The sequence below is a fragment of the Ascaphus truei genome, chromosome 2 (genome assembly GCF_040206685.1).
Source record: "Ascaphus truei isolate aAscTru1 chromosome 2, aAscTru1.hap1, whole genome shotgun sequence".
In the NCBI taxonomy this organism is placed as follows: Eukaryota; Metazoa; Chordata; class Amphibia; order Anura; family Ascaphidae; genus Ascaphus; species Ascaphus truei.
Window position 1 is genome coordinate 165,130,214 of NC_134484.1, and position 20,021 is coordinate 165,150,234.

The window sequence follows — 20,021 nt, forward strand, 5'->3', positions numbered from 1 at the left end:
GAACTGTCTCTGCAGCATATATTATATTATTTGTTTCACAGCAAAGGCCGGGTGCCAGCCTCCAATGGAAATTACACTTTAAGAATTTATATATATATATATATATAAAAAAATATATAGGGTAATGTGCTCTGAGAATAAATATCATTTAACTAGAATAAATATCCACCAATGATGAGAATTGTACTTTACAAATATCAATTTATTAATCATGAATTACTTTATGTAGAATTCAATCAAAGACATTAAAAAAATCCTATAAAATATAAAACAATGAAAACAAATCACTACATTAATGTATAGATTTGTTTAAAGATAATGTCACATAGAGGCTGGAGGAAAAGGAAACGGTTAAGATTCCTCCCCTCCGTTGTTTCTATAATAATCACAGAGACGCTCTGTATCCAATGAGAAAAGGTGAAAAAGTAGTGCATTTATTTACCTGTGAACAACGGCTGTTTTACAGAATAACAAGTTCTTGATATAGGATCTTCAAGCAGCGGCTGACACAACCACAGGATTAAAAATCTTTTATGATGACGCCTTAAAACTATATATGAAGGAACTGCGAGTCAAGTAATCATGAATTACTTTATATAGAATTTAAAGAACAAAAAAAGACATTTGTAAAATACAGTTCTTATCGTTGGCGGATATTTATTCTAGTTGCATTATTTATAGTCACATAGCGTGCAATCCATTACCCTATATTTTTTTTCCCTCTTTTTTTAAAAATATTTTTTAATTTATTTATTTGTTATAAATGCCTAGCACATTAACATTTCTGTAATACCCAAGTAATGAGATGGAAATCGCATACCTGCCAACTAACTCCAGGTTCACAGAGTGGGAATGATCCAGTCCTGGATTTGGATTCCAATTTGCATTTGTTTGTATATTTAGGCCTGGGACATAGCAGGTTCAGCCGCGCTCCTGCTCTGCCTCGCCTGCTCAAAATGGTGCTTTTTTCTGTCCTGGCAGGCGAGGCAGTGAGCGCGCTCTGGGGGCGGAGGCGGAGGGGAGGCGGGGCTAGTCCCTCGCTCCCATTGGATGTGAGCGGTCACGTGACCACTTCTCCGCTTCCCCAAGCGTCAAATTTGAAACTTGCCTGCCTCGGCAAAGTTTCTGAGCCTCCACACGCATCCGCACGCATGCGGAAGGGAATACTATAGCCACGCTGGTGACAGATGCAGGGGGTTGGTGCATCTGCTCAGCGAGGCTGAACCTACTATGTCCCAGGTCTTTAGTAGAATGGAGCTGAAGTATGTCTGGTATGGATTACACTGGAAAACCTGGAGTTAGTTGGCAGGTAGAAAACTGTACTTTTGGTGGGATTTGGGACAAAGTGCACTACATGAAAAAGCTCCCCTTAGTGCAAGTATATGTATCCGGTATAGCGATATCCAACAATGAAGCATTTTGCTTCTATAACACCTTTGCCCACCCCCCCTAACGGAGATCTGTAGCAACGTGGTATGGTCGTGGTGCTGGGTAGCTCACCTGTAGTCTTCCAGGAGGCCTGAGTCTCTGAATATGGTAGTGGGAGCAGCATTAACAGGACAGGCTTTTGGGTTCTTCGGTACAATGCCTCCATCCTTGCAGGGATCTGCCAGAGGCAGAGAGTAGCCACTACAGGACCCCCTTCCAGTAATTCACACGCAGGGAAGGGGTTAGTAACCCTGCTCCAAAACTGGGCAGGTTTAAATGACGGACAGGCATCACACCATACTACATGTAACCCATTAACACCCCTCCACCTCCCCTCCCCCCCAGGCATGATACTCCCAACTGCCATTAGGCCTGCACCTGGATATTGCAACAAATGAACCAGCAGCCTGACGGACTCACAAGCTGGCCCATGTGAGAGGACTTTATCCCTAACACTGCCTGTACCTTACCAGGACTTACATGCTAGGGCCAGGAAACACATAGCATGGGGCACTAGGCTACACTTTGCATAAAGACTATTTAGTTAAAGTAAAAGTGGAATTATTGAAAATATGATACAAAGGGTTAAGATAGTTTTTGTTTTTAAGTTTGCCAGGACAGCACTGGTGAAACAAATAGGTACATAGATTCCAATTAAAGCGAATTAATGATATCTCAAGTATTTTCTGAGACTGTTACATGCTCTGATAGTTTTGCCAATAAAATGAAAACCGCACAAATATCAATACATGTTTATTACTTGAATGTACAGATGCAACCTTTCCTTATGGCCCAGCGTCCATGGAAAATCCTTGAGCATCTCGCAGACACTCCACTGGAAAGTCCATAGCAGGCCATAATGGCACATTGGATTAACAGAGAGGGGTCCCTGCGTCTGAATGGGACTCGCGCTGTGTAAGTCTACAGGGCTGCATCTGTCAGTAAGAGACATGCACTAAGAGTGAGCCTGAATCAGTCACTCTACCTGCGCTCCTCTTACAGGCTATTGTGCAGCTTTTATTTTAATAACACAGTATTGTGGGTGCTGTTATCCCAGTCATGTTTAAATTCTCCCGTGTCATGGCCCATGTGACCGGGAGATTTAAACAAAGCAGGGGGATACTGGCACCTGATAACAGGGCCTGTAACTCGGGAAGCAGTGGGTACCCGAGGCTGAAATGAATGCGGTTCAACTCCATATACCCTCTTCAACAAGACTGTGTTATTAAAATAAAATAAAAGCAGCTAGCCGCTAAGGCAATGGGTTAAGACAGAGTACCAGGTTTATTGGGGGTAAAAGGGGTGGGTGAAGGGGGTAGTTGCCTCAGGGTGGGTGGTTGGGCCTACCGGGAATGTTGCAGGAGGTGTTGACCTCTTCACTAGCATAGCAGTGGTAAGTGTTATGGTAATGAAAGGGGTGGCCCAACCACCCACCCTGGGGCAACCACCCCCTTCACCCACCCTCCCTGCCCCCAAGAAACATTACAATACAATACAAACCCCAATATAATACATTGAACATTGAATAACCTCCCCCTTCTCTTCCCCTCCCACCCCCCAACACATACAGTACAATAATGGGCAACATCCATACTATCCATACCTGGATAATAGCATATTTGCCCATTGAAAAATAAAACCTAACCAGAACATGACCCGGCCAGCATATAGTAAATTAAAGTTGTTCGTACCCCTGCCAGGTTGAAGGCCGTCCTTGTCCCCATTGTCTTCCTCTTCAGTGGGCACCGAGAGTAAATTAAACAAATGAACTAATGGCCACTAACCCCTTAATCACCATAGCGTAGGGGTGCGCACAGTTTCTCTCATACGCCCCTGTCTCCTCTCTCCTCTGGCTTGCGCCCCTTCCCCCCCTGCATGGCTGTGGCATCAAATGATATTGCGGGGTCATGTGATGTCACGTTGCAAAGTTTCTCTCATGCGCCCCTGTCTCCTATCTCCTCCGACTTGTGCCCCCTTCCCCCCTGGGTGGCTGTGGCATCAAATGACGTTGCGGGGTCATGTGATGTCACGTTGCCATGGAGACGTGTCGCTGGAACTCCAGGTAAGTGAAAGTTAAAGGCCTCGTGCTATCCCCGGAATTAATTTTAAATGCCTTTGGGGAAGTGCGGGGCCTCTGTAAAAGCCACGCGCCACCCCAGAAAATCTCAGGGGGCACGTCCACCACTTTGCGCACCCCAGCCTTAGCGGTTATTAACCACTATGGTAATTAAGGGGTTATCCCCCTCCTGCTACCCACCCAGGAGACCATCCTCCCTGGGATAAACTACCTCCACCCCCAATAAACCAATTGATTGGCACAATGGTACACCATGCCCATATTATGAGCATGGTTTGCCACTATGGCAATGAATGGGCAAGCTACAAATAAAAAAACAAGCACTGAATAAAACACATTACATTTCAATGAAAAAAAAAAAAAGCATGTGTGCCGAACACGGACACTTTCAGTGAAACTTCTTTGACTTGTCACTTTTGTCACAGAAATTGTATTTGTGATGATGTTTTTCATAAAATATCTAAACACAATTTCAGTGACAAACCACAAAGATGTTTGACACATCCTGTGTTAGCTATTTGCACTTGTATATTTATTACCTGTGTTAGCTATTTGCACTTGTACTGTATATTTATACAAACTGATTGCACAGTGGTACACCATACCCATAATATGAGTATGGTTTGCCACTATGGCAATGCTAATTTTTATTTTGGTCCTTTACCAATTCCACAGACAGTATGCACCCAGTTTTTTTTTCTTTCTTTTGTCCATTAGTGAGTGCCCTGTTTTCTGTTTCTATACATCTATACATGTATTCATCTATACAGACAATATGGTGTCTCTGTTGTTATGACTTAAAATCTTCCCATCTTCAGTTCAGAACAACTTTAGTTTCTGCAAACATTAGTATGGAATTCTAAATAGTGTTTGCATAACCTATGTTAAGTTTAGAAAGAACTGCATATGTTCAAGGTTTTATAAATAAATTAATATGCTGCTGCTGTATCTCATTTGCTGTACTGCATTATGTTCAAGTTGCTTTTCAGGTAACTGTTTGGATATTGTTTTTATAAAATAATTAGATATATTCTAGAAAAACAGTGACTAAACATTAATTAATTGCTCAACGTGTCCGTTAAAATAAATTGCAATGAGCGGTTAATTGGCGCAGCTTGCTAGGTTCAATTTCTAGTAAACCTTCTTAAATTGAATCCTAGTCTCTGACCTGTTGACGACATTAGCTCTCTGACCTGTTGACGACATTAGCACTAATTCAAAGAGGCTTCTGGGTAGGAACACTTAATCAAGTTGACATTTTATCTAGTATCTAGGAAATATAATTTGTGGCTGCAGAAATATTTTTAGGACAGTATACGTTTGCAAACACCACTTGGTGCTCATACACTGAGTAAACAATAGGCAATCTAACAAGCTATATTTTCTACATCTATCTTGTGTTGTATAGTGTATGTCTAAATCTGATGGCATATGGAATCCTATGGCACATTTTGCATTAAAACCTTAAACTAAGATATCTGACACCATAAAATAAATATATATTTAAAAGTTTTTAGCTGATTTATAGGAAAATAATACCCAACCATTTTTATAAGCATTTCCTAAAATCCCATCTGTCTTATCTTTCTAATGCATGTCCACTGAGCAGCCATTGATTGCTTCTTTGAAAATGTGAGGCTTTAAACATAAATTAACTTGGGGCCATGTTTCACTCTCTGCAGGCTCAGACAAGCTAATGCTGATTCAGAGAATGTAAATACATTTTAATGCCATTATAGCATGAGCAATTGGTAATGGTATGTGAAAGACAACGGAATATGAAATGGATATCCGGCAATATTGTTAGAGTTTCCGTACAGACTATATTCCACGGTTCTTTTATGGAACAGGGAACTCTGCAATATACTGTAGTTGCTTACAATTCTTCACCCCCCCCCCCCTTTTTTTTTGCATAACCAACTCCAACTTACATTTTTAGGATCTAAACTCTTGTTAGAGACACGTAAATGGTCCGAGATGGAATAAGGTTGGGCTTAGCAGATCATTTAGAGATTAATTGTTACTACAGAATTTCCTGAAAATCAGATTGAAAACCAGCTATAAAATGGGAGTTTGACATTTTCTGTACATTTAGTTTTTCTCACATCTAACAAAAAAAAATGGTTCCAGATTTGTATGCCTCTAAATCAGGGATGGGCAATTATTTTAGCTGGAGGGCCACTTGACGAGCTTTATTAAGCTTTGCGGTCCAGATACTGAATGTAGAATCTACATTGTTTGTGGCCCGTGATGCTTACAAAAGCTCCCATCCTCACAAGCTTCTCCCCTACCCTTTCTCTTACACCCCTAACTCTTCTTACTCCCCCCTCACTCACATTCTTTCCTCTCTCTCTCCTCCCTCTCTCCCTTCTCTTCCCTTCTCTCCCTTCTTCTCTCCCTTCTCTTCCCTTCTCTCCTCCTCTCTTCTCTCCTCCTCTCTTCTCCCCTCCTCTCTTCTTCCCCCTCCTCTCTCTTCTCCCAGCCGCCTCTCTCTTCTCCCCGTTCTCTTCTCTCTTCTCCCCCCCTCCTCTTTTCTCTTCTCCCCCCCTCCTCTTCTCTCTTCTCCCCCCCTCTCTTCTCTCCCCCCTCCTCTCTTCTCTCCCTCACTCCTCTCTTCTCTCCACCCTCTCCTCTTCTCCCCCCTTCTCTCTCTTCTTTCCCCCCTCCTCTTTCTTCTCTCCTCTCTCTTCTCCCTCCCTCCTCTCTCTTCTCTCCTCCCCCCTCTGCTCTCTTCTCTCCTCCCCCCTCTGCTCTCTTCTCCTCCCCTCCTCACCCTCTCTTCTCCCCTCTTTTATCCTTATAATTTTTTGGAAAAGGTGATCCCACCCTCAGTTTGTTTCCCTTCACTGCATCTCTGACACATCCACAGCTCACTGCCCGATGCGTTTCCATAGTTTTTCCATGATAACCTTCTGGAATCCAAAACAGTCTTTTTTTAAATATCCAATTGGGTTTATATTCACTAATTCCATGTCTTTTTAAATAAAATTAAGTAATTACGTCAATTAAGTAATTACGAATCCGGTTATGTGCAAAAGTAAGTGAAACCTGGTTTTATCAGCTAAGTTAAAGGGGATAATTAGAATCCGTTGCTTAAATAATTAGGTAGAACTTCAGGGGTGAGTTTGGGAGGCCACACCTATATAAAGATCAGAAACTTTATGTAAAGTGGAATGGGCCAACCAAAATTCCTCAAAATCGATGTGAGAAACTGACCAGCAGTTACAGGAAATGCTTAGTTGAAGTCATTGCTGCTCAAGTGAGTGCCACCAGGTACTGTATCGAATTGTTCACACATGGATATTGAATGTTGAATTATTTGTGGATAAATAAATGTTGAAAAAGTATCATGTTTTTGTGTCATTTGTTTGATCAGGTTATCCGTAGCTATTATTTGGACTTAGATTAAGATCTAATAACATTTAAGGTTTGAAATATATGAAAATCCTTTGGTGTTCCCAAACATTTTCTCGCATGTACTGTATGTCTGAATCATTAGCAAATGCTAAAAATGATAATGAATACATTACATAATGGATGCCTCTAGAAGACAAGTGAGCATCTCTTTTACAGTCTTCACTTTTAATGCTGCAGTCCCCACTTTTTTTTAATTTATTTTTTTATTGTACCTTCAGGTACCACCCCAGTTCCCAAGATATTTGAAGTCTTTTCTGTCAGTATGTGACACAAGAAAATGCATACACAGTATGGCTATGAGGTCACCATTAGAAAGTCACAACGTCATCTCCTGGTGACATTGCATCTTTCTATTTGCCTCCAGAGTGAGCTTGACCCCACTGACGTAATTTGCCTGATGGACAAAACTAGTCGGATCTCAAGAATCCCTTTAAAGTACAGCCACTGCGTATCTGGTCAGAGATACCCACTGGTTCAAGTACAATATAAATAACTAGGATATAATTAGTATGGACTGTTGTTCTATCTAAAGTATGCTGTGGTGGTAAAACTATTTGGAAAATTGGGGATATGCAATATGAAGCAGGACAAACAACCAGAGGAGAGGAGGAGCTTAAACAACTTTTGCGTCTTCCTGTTACCTTGTTTGTTTTAATTCCTATGTATGTTAAAATTGTATTATTCTTTTATCCCAATAATCTTACACCCTTAATATCTTACTTCCTTTAGTTTTGGTTCTAGGTGGGTATACGTCGGCTGTCTGATTGTGATCACTTTGGTTTCTAGAGGTTGTATTAATAACGGGTTTCTTTTCATTAGGGTCAACAGTTTCCTGGCATCCTTTCAGATAACAGTCTATCTGCACAAAGTGAGACGGGTTCACAGCAGGTGATTCTGGTGAGCCATGCAGCAGATTCCTCCATCAACACAAATGAACTAAACTATCAGGTATTGAAATCGATGATCTGTAAAATAAAAAATAGGACTTCAGTACGCGTAAGATTGTCTACTTATAACTTGTCTTATAATATCTTGTCCTAAGATGCATAGTTGTCTAGGCTTTGATGCCATTTAATTGACCCTCTCGGGTGGGCTACTCCAGGACCAATGCGGCTACTACAACTTGAGCTGAATCCTAATTTGGATAATAAATGTGACATCTTGCACGTTTTTACTAAAAGATTACCGTATAACTAGGCTGTTGCATGCAATAACTTGAGTCACCATATATTATGTAAGTGAAGCAAGTAACGCTTTGTCATCCTGATTTTTCTTTTTATTTGAAAGTGCATGTTTTTGGTTAAAAAGACATCAAGCAAACGATTAATCTAATTGTAATAGTTCAGTATACAATGTTAGTGGGGCAATATAGTGCATAAGGATGTCCCTCATTAACTGAGCGTCATATTCAACACTGGTAAATCCTGTCCATCTAAAACTACCAGTGGCCCATTTTAACTGCTTTTAGCAACAAAAGACAGTACACAATTCCCTCATATCCTATCATGTTGGTTAGCAGACGTGAATTGATGTGTGTAAGAGATGTGTGCAGAGGTATGCAATGGAGGCTGTTTTTAAGGAGAAATTAAAATAAGGCTTTATTGCCTGTTCCTTTTAAACAATACATCAAACAAAAATATACATAAAACAATAAACACCTATCCCTGTGTAAAGGGTAACTTACTTCCCCAGTCGCTCTCCCCACTTATCACCCCAAAGTCTCAGCGGTACCTAAACACAGTTGGCCCTTCAGGTAGTTGTCTGCTTGAGGGTCCAGGCATAAAGGTTTGGTCCCTTTTTGTCTTGCTCTCAGACCACAGCCCTCTGTTTCCTTATGTCAGCTCCCCTTGTGAGCTAAGGAATCTCCTTTCTGTTTCTCAGACCAGGCTTTGTCTAAAACACCTAATCAGCCAGGTGGAGTCTGGTTGATTGCCTGGTTGATAAACCAGCGCACTACTGGATTTAGAGGCAGTTTCTCTCCAACAGGGATAAGTCCCTGTTACATAACTCCCCTGTTTGTGGGAAGCTCGGGCTTACCACGGCCAAAGTCCATCCTTCCACTCTCCCTCGAGATATCTCTGTGACTCGAATGAGAGTGGATGGAGTACGAGAACCCTCAGTCCCGCTGGGATTGGCTCCCCTTTCTCCAGGTTATTAGTGTCTCCTCCAGAAGGTGCTTGAGATCAGCAGTCCTCGGTCGCTCAAGGAGGACTTTTTCCAAGTTCAGTCTTTCTACTGACCGTGTGGTCATGAGGTTTTCAAAGCGTCAGGCGATTTTCTCTCTCTGTAGGCAGACTGTATGGCACCAGTCGCAGAGCGTTTACACATAGTTTTCTCTCACAATCTTTTCCATGGACTCCAATTTAGCACCAAATGTCCATTCCAACCCTTGCTCAGGTCTTGCAAAAGCCTCTGTCAGCTTGCTTCTGAATTCTATCTGATGTCCGGAATCTATTTCTACTATTCTAGATTTGTGCCATTTCATGGTATTGTATTGTATGTCTTTATTTATATAGCGCCATTAATGTACATAGCGCTTCACAGTAGTAATACATGTGGTAATCAAATAAATAACAGATAATATAAATAACAGATCATGGGAATAAGTGCTTTAGACATAAAAGTAACATTTCGGAAGAGGAGTCCCTGCCCCGAGGAGCTTACAGTCTAATTGGTAGGTAGAACGTACAGAGACAGTAGGAGGGAGTTCTGGTAAGTGCGTTTGCAGGGGGCCAAGCTTTATGTATCGTGTTCAGAATATCCACAGTGCTATTTATTGCTTCTTTAAGCAAGTGTGTCTTAAGGTGAGTCTTAAAGGTGGATAGAGAGGGTTCTAGTCGGGTACTGAGGGGAAGGGCATTCCAGAGGTGTGGGGCAGTCAGTGAAAAGGGTTTAAGGCGGGAGAGGGCTTTAGATACAAAGGGGGTAGAAAGAAGACATCCTTGAGAAGAACGCAAAACTCTGGATGGTGCATAACGAGAAATTAGGGATGAGATCTAAGGAGGGGCAGAAGAATGTAAAGCTTTAAAAGTGAGGAGAAGAATGGAGTGTGAGATGCAAGATTTGATCGGAAGCCAGGAGAGGGATTTCATGAGGGGAGATGCTGAGACAGATCTAGGAAAGAGTAGAGTGATTCTGGCAGCAGCATTTAGGATAGATTGTAGGGGAGACAGGTTAGAGGCAGGAAGGCCGGACAGCAGGAGGTTACAGTAATCAAGACGGGAGAGAATGAGGGCCTGAGTCAGAGTTTTAGCAGTCGAGCAACAGAGGAAAGGGCGTATCTTTGTTATATTGCGGAGGAAAAAGCGACAAGTTTTAGAAATGTTTTGAATGTGAGGGGCGAATGTGAGAGAGGAGTCGAGTATGACCCCTAGGCAGCGTGCTTGGGCTACTGGGTGAATGATTGTAGTTCCAACAGTAATGTGGAAGGAGGTAGTAGGGCCAGGTTTGGGAGGAAGTATGAGGAGCTCTGTTTTAGCCATGTTGAGTTTAAGGCGTCGGAGGGCCATCCAGGATGATATAGCAGAGAGACATTCAGAAACTTTGGTTTGTACAGCAGGTGTAAGGTCAGGTGTTGAAAAGTATATTTGTGTGTCGCCGGCATAGAGGTGATAATTAAAACCAAAAGATGTTATTAGGTCACCTAGAGAGAGTGTGTACAGAGAAAAGAGAAGAGGTCCCAGGACAGAGCCCTGGGGTACCCCCACAGAGAGATCAATAGAGGAGGAGGAGGTGTTAGCAGAAGAGACACTGAAAGTACGATGGGAGAGGTAGGATGAGATCCAGGATAGAGCTTTGTTCCGAATACCAAGAGTATGGAGAATGTGAAGGAGAAGAGGGTGGTCCACGGTGTCAAATGCTGCAGAGAGGTCGAGTAATATGAGCAGAGTGTAATGACCTCTGTCTTTGGCAGCATGGAGGTCGTCAGTTATTTTAGTGAGGGCTGTTTCGGTGGAGTGAGCAGTGCGGAAGCCAGATTGTAGAGGGTCTAGGAGATAGTATGTGTTGAGAAAATGGAGCAAGCGAGAGAATACAAGACGTTCAAGGAGTTTAGAGGCAAAAGGCAGGAGGGAGACAGGTCGATAGTTAGAAAGACAGGTAGGGTCAAGCTTGCTGTTCTTGAGTAATGGTATGACTGTTGCATGTTTGAAGGAGGATGGAAAGGTTCCAGAGCAGAGGGAGGAGTTAAAAATGTGTGTGAGCGTAGGGATTATAGTAGGAGCAAGATGTTTTAGGAGATGGGAGGGAATGGGGTCGAGAGGGCATGTGGTAGAGGGAGACGAGGCGATCAACAGCGACACATCCTCCTCTGAGACAGTGGAAAAAGAGTCAAGGAAGGCAGGAGGAGAGTTAGGAAGAGGTGTAGGATGGGAGGAAGAAACAGAGAGGATGTTCTGCCGTATGGATTCTACCTTTTCCTTAAAATAGTCAGCAAAGTCCTGAGCGGAGATGGAGGAAGGAAAGGCAGCTGAGGGTGGTTTGAGTAGAGTATCAAAGACAGAGAACAGTCGGCGTGCGTTAGACTTGTGCATGTTGATTAGTGAAGAAAAGTAGGCTTGTTTAACTTGCGATAGTGCAAAGTTGAAACAGGATAGCATAAATTTGTAGTGAAGGAAGTCAGCGAGAGTGTGAGACTTCCTCCAGAGGTGTTCAGAGGAACGAGTGGAGGAATGCAGCATGCGCGTGTGGGAATTTAGCCAGGGTCTAGGGTTAGAAGGGCGAGTGCGGCAGAGAGAACGCGGGGCATGTAGATCAAGCGACGAGGACAAGGCAGAGTTGTAGTTCCTGACCAGGTTGTCAGGGTCTGTAGCAGAGCTGAGAGAGGAGAGGGAGGAGTGTAAAGTGGACTCGAAGTCAGGTAAGTGAATAGAGCGCAGGTTTCTGCAGAACCGGGGGGTAGATGGAGGTGGAGAAGGGGAGAAGCGAGATAGAGAGAATGAGATGAGGTGATGGTCAGAGAGAGGAAAAGGGGAAATGGAGAAATCAGAGAGAGAGAAGTTTTTAGTGAAAACCAGGTCTAAGTAGTGGCCATCCTTGTGGGTGCTGGCTGCAGTCCACTGTTGAAGGCCAAAAGAAGAGGTTAGAGAAAGAAAGCGGGAAGCCCAAGGGAGAGAGGCGTCATCAATGTGGCAATTGAAGTCCCCAAGGAGAAGAACAGGGGAGTCTGAGGAGAGAAAGAAAGAGAGCCAGGATTCAAAGTGAGAGAGAAAGGCAGAAGGGGGATGAGTAAAGGTAGGTGGGCGATAGATGACCGCCACATGGACAGGGAGAGGAGAGAAGATCTGGACAGTGTGAACCTCAAAGGAGGGAAAAGCAAGAGAGAGGGGAATAGGAAGGGTTCGGTAAGGAGAGCAGGAGCCCCACGCCTCCACCCCTGCCATCAGGGCGCGGAGTGTGGGAGAAGGAAAGGCCACCGTAGGAGAGGTCAGCTTCCAGAGCAGAGTCAGACTGAGTGAGCCAGGTCTCAGTTACAGCAAAGAGAAGCAGGGAGTGAGAGAGAAAGAAGTCATGTACAGAGAGGAACTTGTTAGAGAGGGAGCGAGCATTCCAAAGGGCACAGGAGAAAGGCAGAGAGGAGGGAGGGTGGCAGGGGATGGGTATGAGGTTGGAGGGGTTGACACCAGAAGGAGTAGAAGTTGCATGTGGGAGGCGAGGACGAGAGCAAGTTGAAATAAGACAGGGACCAGGATTGGGAGAGATATCCCCAGAAGCAAGGAGGAGACGCATGGATAGAAAGAGAATGTGTGAGGATGATTTGTAGGGGTGTTTTTTAGTGCAGGGGATATAGCTGTGTGGTGTCAGAGGACGCAGGTAAGAAAGGAGTTCATGTGAACTGAGGAGTGGTGAAGGAAGGAGAGATGGGGATATATGAATAGAGTTTGAGACATACTGAGGCTGGTAAAAAGAAGTGCATAATTTGAGAAGAAGGGAAGTCACAGCAAATATAAATGGTAAAGGCAGCATCACAGCATGGTATCACTAAAGAGCATTTAAGAATAGCTATTTGAGTTTTCAGCTCTAGAAGCTGTCCTTCTGCACTTCTTTTTCCACTCAATGCAGTTGCCAGTTCAGCTTCATTGGAATTGAGTTGCGATTCCACATCTCCCAATTGATTCAGAGTAAGGCTTAAATCTGTTTCCTTTTCTCTATTTCTGATCTGCAGCTGCCGGTGCTCCTCCCGGATGTTGTCCAGCTCCAGCTGCAGCCAGACCCTCTCATTGTTCATGTGTTCCAGCAATTTGCGGGCATCGGCCATCTTGGCCTCATAGTGCAGTGTTAGGCTGGCCCCTTGATGAATGGACACCTCCTCCTGGACTTTGTCCAGCTCCAGCTGCATCTGGGCCCTCTCATTGTCATGCAATATTTGGTCATTGGCCATCTTGGCCCCATAGCGCAGTGTCAGGCTGGCCACTTGATGAATGGACACCTCTACACTCTCTTCCTTTATGGTGAGCTGTATTTTGAGCTGAGCAATCTGCGTCTGCAGAGCTGCAAGTTGCTGGGATGTGTGTTTAGCTGCCAACTTTAGCTCTTCCACTTCTAGGCTTTGCTGCAAGTTTAACTCCTCGGCGAGAGATCCCTGTTTCTTGACTGCATCCTGCAATTCTCCTCTCAGGGTCTTTATCTCTTCACTGTGCTTTCTCTGAGCTTGCTTCCACGTATCCTTCATTATATTGTGGAGCACTGTGGATTTCTTTTCTAGGGTCACAGCTGCTTGCCTCAGTTTCTGGACCTTCTTGTGCTCCCTCTTGTAGCGAGTCACCTGGCCTCTAAGCTTGGCCTCCAGCAAAGCTCTGGTGTTGTTCAGGGTAGCCTTCAATTCCTCTTGCTTCTCTGCGGGGAAGCACTGGGTAATCAGCCGTTCCTGCAGCATTTGTACTTCTTTAACAGCCTGCAGATTTTCTTCCTGCAGAGTTTACTGTTTCTCCTCAGCATTCTGGAGGTGCGTACGCAGACCTTGCCATTTGTTCTGCAATATCTGCTCTGCTTGTGTGTTTTGCTCCAATGCTTCAAACTTTTAATCTTCCAATAGTTTCTTTATTTTTTTGTAGCTTGTGCAGCTTTTCCTTCTTTTCATTGACATGGTCAGTCACATCAGAATTTTCTTCTTTCAACCTTGTATTTTCTCTTTTTACAGTTTCCTCCTTGTAGTCCTCCTTCCATTTACGCACTTCTGACTTGAGACTCCCGGTCTCCTCGTGCAAGACTTTTATCTCTAGGTTGAGGGTCTGAAGCTCCTTCTGAGAGACTTTAAGATCCATACTAAGACTGAGGATAGCTTTTTGAGATGTCCAGCTCCTTAATGACACAGAAGTTCCCTTTTAAAGACTTCCAGTTCTGTGTGACAATTGCTGATCTCTTGGTGGGAGGCATCCAGTGCTATGCGGAGAGTATGAACCTCATTCTGCAATATGTCCACCTCTGTCCGGACACTGTTGACCTCCTGGCGAGAGACATCCAGCTCTAACTTAAGTGTATGGGCTTCTTTCTGGAAGATCTCCCGTTCGGTACCTAGCCTGTGAAACTCTTTCTGGGAGATTTCCAGGCCGGCACGGGGACTGCGAATTTCTGTTTGAGAGACTTCGATGTCCATACCGAGGCGGTCAACCTCCTTTTGAGAGCCTCCGAGTTCTGCACCGAGTTTGCGAGACTCCTTCTGATATAGTCCAAGCTCTATACTGAGACAGTGCCTTTTTTTAACCTCCTTCTGTTTCTGCTGCAAGTATCTCCTGTTTCAATCATTTACAGAGGAGAGCAGAGTCCTGCCTGGTATTTTTCAGGGCATCTTCAGGACTGGTCAAGGGATCATCGCTCATGGGTTCCGGCCCTTCTTCCTCACTGTCGGCACCAGACAAACACTTCTTTGGAGTACACAACTTCTGCCTTGGGCCCTCTGAATATTCTCTCATCCATGGGACGAATTCTCCATTTCCTCTAGGCTGCAGGGCATCTCAGTCCCCCTTTTCCTCCGTGGGATCTGTGGACGTGTCTGATCCTTCCATGGTAATTGGAGAACCTCTTTTTCCGCCTTTTTGCTTTGGACAACTCCGTTCTATCAGGAGTACTGGAGTCTCCTTCTAGATTTGAAACTTCATCAGTTTCACAGCATCCACCATGCTTTTCTTGCAGTTGCATTAGCTGGCAGGAATTTTCGTGGTCATAGAGAACTTGTTCGGTGCGTACTAAGTTTAGGCACCTCCACCATCCTAGGGGTGTTTTGTAGGTGTGTCTTGTTTCAGGTTCCCCATAAGAGATATCTTCATTGTTATCCTCATAGGACTGGAAGGGCCACTCTTCTGTGGTGTAGGGTCCTCCATTTTGGTGGTATCAGGTGTATTTTTCTTCCTGACCTCGGGAAGCGCTATTGCAGTTGTTTTCACTGTATTCGCTAGAACCCCATCTGGTAGTCATACAGGTGGGCAGACTTTGCTTGCAAAGTTTGTAGTTCTCACAGGCTTCTCTGTAGAATTTTTCTTCTTCTTTACTTTGGTATGTTTTGAAACATCAGCAGTCGTGTGCACACATTCTTTCTCATCAGTGATACGGGATGTGCACTTGCTAAGTAGTACGTCTGTACCTTACTTGTGACCACAGCGTATTTCTTGCTGCTGCAGTTCCTTGGCTCGTTGAAAAAAATATTCCTCTGGCTGTTGCCCTTTTTCTGTGGCCACGCAGGGATCATCCTCATCATCCAAATAAGGCCTAAAGGGACTCTGCTCTGTGCGGCTTGGCTCTTTACACCAGGAACACATTTTCTTCCCTATTCTTGCAGAGTCTGTATTTGAATTCAGCTGGGCGGCCATTTTAAAATCCTATGGGTTTTTTTTCCTTTCTTTTCTTTCACAAGGGGTGGGGTAGACATTAGTCCCTTGTGTGGGTCAGACAGCATTAGTCCCTTGTGTGGGTCACTGTATGTCGCAGTCCTCCCAGTCAAACTGTGGCATTGTGGCTTTCTACAGTGCAGTGTAGTTTTCCTGCCTGGATGTGTAGTCCTTTAATTCCGGTCACTTCTGCATATGTTTTGTTGCTCAGACTGTTGCAGGAACTTTATGCTGGCAAAAACACAAATATTTTCATAGGCGGTCTCTAGGACCCCTTTTGAACTTCAAGGGCCACCTCTCATCCCAACTTCTGACACCATATGTAAGAGGTGTGTGTAAAGGTATGCAATGGGGACCATTTTTAAGGTGAAATGAAAATAAGGCTTTATTGCCTGTTCCTTTTAAACAATACAGCAAACAAAAATATACATAAAACAATAAACAAATATCCCTGTGTAAGGACTAACTTACTTCCCCAGTCCCTCTCTGCAAGGCTGAGGGAGGAAAGCCCCTTACCAACTTTATCAGCCCAAAATCTCAGCGGAATCTTAAAGCAGGTGGCCCTTCAGGTCAGTGGTATCCGGGTAGTTGTCTGCTTGAGGGTCAAGACATAGAGGTCTGGTCCCATTTGGTCTTGCTCTCAATCCACCGCCCTCCTTTTCCTTATGTCAGCTCCCTTGTGAGCTAAGGAATTTCCTTCCTGTTTCTCAAACCAGGCTTTTTCTAAAACTCCTAATCAGCCAGGTGGAGTCTGGTTGATTGCCTGTGTGCAATTAACCAGCACACTACTGGATTTAGACGCAGTTTCTCTCCAACAGTGATAAGTCCCCGTTACAATGTGATTTTAAGATGCCTTTTCAGAATTCAGGAGCGACACAAAAATAGCTGTAGGGCATTGCAGGATTGTCAAATAGTCAATATTTGTACATAAATTCAAACCTTATGAGTTTCATTATATATGACATATGTATTCAACTATTTTTGATGTCATAAACAGATCCTTTGAGGTACATATTGAAATATAGGTAGCATACCTAGTCATGCCTTTGTGATCCTATATTACTGTTATGTTTGTAATGGTAATGCAATATTTTAAATCTTCTCAAATACTTTTTTTCTTGAAAGGATACATACAGTACATTCCTAGACAACGCCGTCAATCTACCTCTGTTTTATATTGTGCATTTGGCACTTTCTCTTTACCATAGTGATGCATAATTTATGAGTGAAACATGTTCTTCTGTTTACAGGTTAGTGATGATGCTCTTATTGAAAAGGACATTCAGGCTGATAAGGAAGACACAATACATCAGTGTTTTGAATGCAGTCATTACTTTGCTTCAGCCTCTGTACTGGCAGACCACTGTAAAGAAGCTCATGGCAAAGAGCGAATTCATGTTTGCCCCCTCTGCAATAAAGCCTTTAAGAGGGCCTCTCACCTAAAGGTAATTGACCAAGATAACGTCTTATGTGTTTGTGTCTCCTCCTGGGGTTTATCCATTATACGCTTAACACTCTTCAGGTCGGTATCATGCATGATCACCCATGTCTGCATTACAGAAGAGGGCTGTAAATGGCATTGTTTTTGTAATTTCAACAGGAGCACGCGCAGACCCATCAGCCTGGTCCTTCGCGAAGTTCTCAGATGCCAAAATTGTTTAAATGTGATGCATGTGAAAAGGCGTTTGCCAAGCCAAGTCAGCTGGAAAGACACAGCCGTATTCATACAGGTAATATAACTGCAGGGTAATTGGGGGGACAAAGTGATGCACTCCGCATATGCTGGAACCTCTGGGTTTTTTTGCAGTTTCAATGGAAACCATGGTTAAATTAATTGGGCTTTTAACTTGGGTTGAAAAAAGTTGGAGCAGGAGGATTCCATGTATAATAAGAGAAGTGAATCTCTAAAGTGGTGCTACAAAAAAATCCAGTAGGAATGATGTCCAGGGCAGAAGAACGACAAATGCTTTTTTAGGCAAATAGACTGATCATGCTCTGAGTATACTCCTGTGCCATCATGACCATTGAAAGCCCGAACCAGAGGTATGAGTCTGCAGGAAACAGACCAATAACTGAAGCCCCGCAATGAAGCAGCCCAACAGGTAAGGTCAATTATATCCTAACAGCTCTAGGTTCAGGCATATATACCGTATTTCCTCGATTCTAAGACACACCTGTTTTTCCCGTTTTCACATGTCTGAAATAGGGATGCGTCTTAGAATCGATGTAATTAAAAAAAACAGCTCGAGGGCGCTGCTGGAGATGCTGGCTTCACAGTGCAACAGAAACAGCATGGCTCCGGTCACTCCCCACCACCACTCCCTTATACCCCTCTCCCCTCCATGAGGTGCAGAGAAATCAGCTGGAGATGCCTGCCAGGGATCCTCAGAGTGCAGCATCATGGCTCTGATCAAGGTGTGTGTCTCCACCTCCCCCCTGTCAAATCTCTGTGTGAACTGCAGGAGGTGCAGAGGGAGCTGTCTGTCTGTGTGTGTGACCCCCTTCCCCTCTGTAAGGATTCTGCTTGATCCGTGCCAGGTTTTCACTACGGTCCAGGTTTTCTCTCCTGCCCTTTCTGCTCTCTGTAGCCATTTTGGATACTGACAGCGTGCTTTATAGGCTGCAGTTACCATAGGGAGTCGCCGAGCAAAGTTCTGTGTTTGCAGCTCCTGTCGGTCTTTGCAGTTACGCCTTATCCTCTTGCATGTTTTGAATTCCTGTTGCTGACCCCGGACCGTGACCCCGACCTCGCTGCCTTCTGCCTGCCCTGACCTGCACTTGCCTCCTCGACTTTGCAACTCTGCCACCATCCCTGACCCCTGCTTCCTTACCGACTAAGGATACTCTTACAGGACTCTGTCCCTGGGTTGTGGTCGGTTTATTTGCATCCCTACCTCAGCCCTGCGGGTCCGCCTCCTGATTTGAGAGAAACACCGTCACACTCTCCCCCATGTCAAATCTCTGTGTGAACTAAAATAGGTGCAGAGGAAGCGGTGTGTGTGTGTTTGTGTCTGTGTGTCCCTCCATTCTCTTCCTCCCTCCATTCTCTCCCCCTCCCCATTCTCTTATATTCGGTACATGGAAAAACGGAATGTTTAAGGAAATAGTACACAAATTAATCAATCATCAAGCTGGTAATGCTATCACATACATTCATCAATTTAAAAAAAAGTAGAGGGTCAAAAAATAAATACAAACTCATGGTGGGCAATATTTGTTCTTCATCACTTATCACTATGCGGTCAGAGGGACCAGCATTGCTCTAACTCTAAGATATTGCCAGCCCCTCCAGCAGTGAAGAGGTTATTTATGAGGGAACGGTCAGTAGGTGGCATGGTTTAATCACAAGGCTGTGCCATAAGGAACTGAGTAATTCAGAAAGCAAGCCATGGGCAGCACAGGTGTCAGCTAAAAACTAAGAGGAAAAAATGAGTAGGGACATTTTAAAAGGCCACAGAAATGTGACATGGTTGTTTCAGACACTTTAATATTTCCAACTTTAAGAAATAAGTGAAAACAAAGGGATCGCATTACTCTTTCGGTATTGTACCACAATTATGATCACAGCCAGTGCCACAGTATAGTCTAGGGGCCACACTTCCACCCTATTGATTTTTTCCCCTTCAGCTTATCAGAAAACTGAAATTGTTCAGTACAGCATGGTATGAAGTCTCTCACCTAGGAGTTAACAGCATCCTGCAACACAACATTGAACCCTAAAAGTCCCAAGTCTACAAATAAACAAAAATATAAAAGCAACATTCTGATGATATTTTTTGTCCATGAGTTCAATGTTTCTAATGTTTGAACCAGACTGAGTTCTTAGATGTCCTTTTAAGTTGAGATCAAATAGCAAGCAAGCTTATTTTAGGAGAAACAATTAAAGTACATTAGAGGATTGCACAAGCAAGCAGACTGAGTTCATACTTAACCCTTCACTGCCATGAGCTGACCAGGACACTGAACTACTTACATGCATGCAGAGGTTTCTATCATTATTTATTTTAATACACAGTGTGTCCAGACTAAGAGAGGTTTTACTTTATGTCCATGCCTTTTTTAGTGTGGTGTGTTGTATGCACACAGACACACAGACACACACAGAGACACAATGTCTCCTTAGGGAGCTGACTCTCATGCTGATTTTCCTCTCTGTCAGTCGTAAGCTAACAGCAGAAGCAGGGAGAGGAGAGAGCTGCTGCTGCTGCTGCTGCCGGATAAGTCCTGCGTGGGGGTGCCGCTGCGCCGCCGGGTCTGGGACAGCTGGGAGAGTTATC

At 43.9% G+C, this 20,021-nt stretch overlaps 1 protein-coding gene across 7 annotated transcripts in view; it reads left to right on the forward strand.

Annotated features, from left to right (window-relative positions):
* ZNF236 (zinc finger protein 236) overlaps window positions 1–20,021 on the forward strand; it is a 203,490-nt gene that overhangs the window by 156,744 nt on the left and 26,725 nt on the right. For 5 of the 7 annotated variants that reach the window (XM_075585499.1, XM_075585503.1, XM_075585500.1 and 2 more), the window contains exons 29-31: window positions 7,742–7,870; window positions 16,995–17,189; window positions 17,345–17,474. In XM_075585499.1, the coding sequence (XP_075441614.1) occupies window positions 7,742–7,870; window positions 16,995–17,189; window positions 17,345–17,474 (454 nt within the window). Of the gene's footprint in view, window positions 1–7,741; window positions 7,871–16,994; window positions 17,190–17,344; window positions 17,475–17,950; window positions 18,176–20,021 lie in introns of those variants that run through there. The other 2 variants (XM_075585506.1, XM_075585505.1) reach the window with 2 other exon arrangements.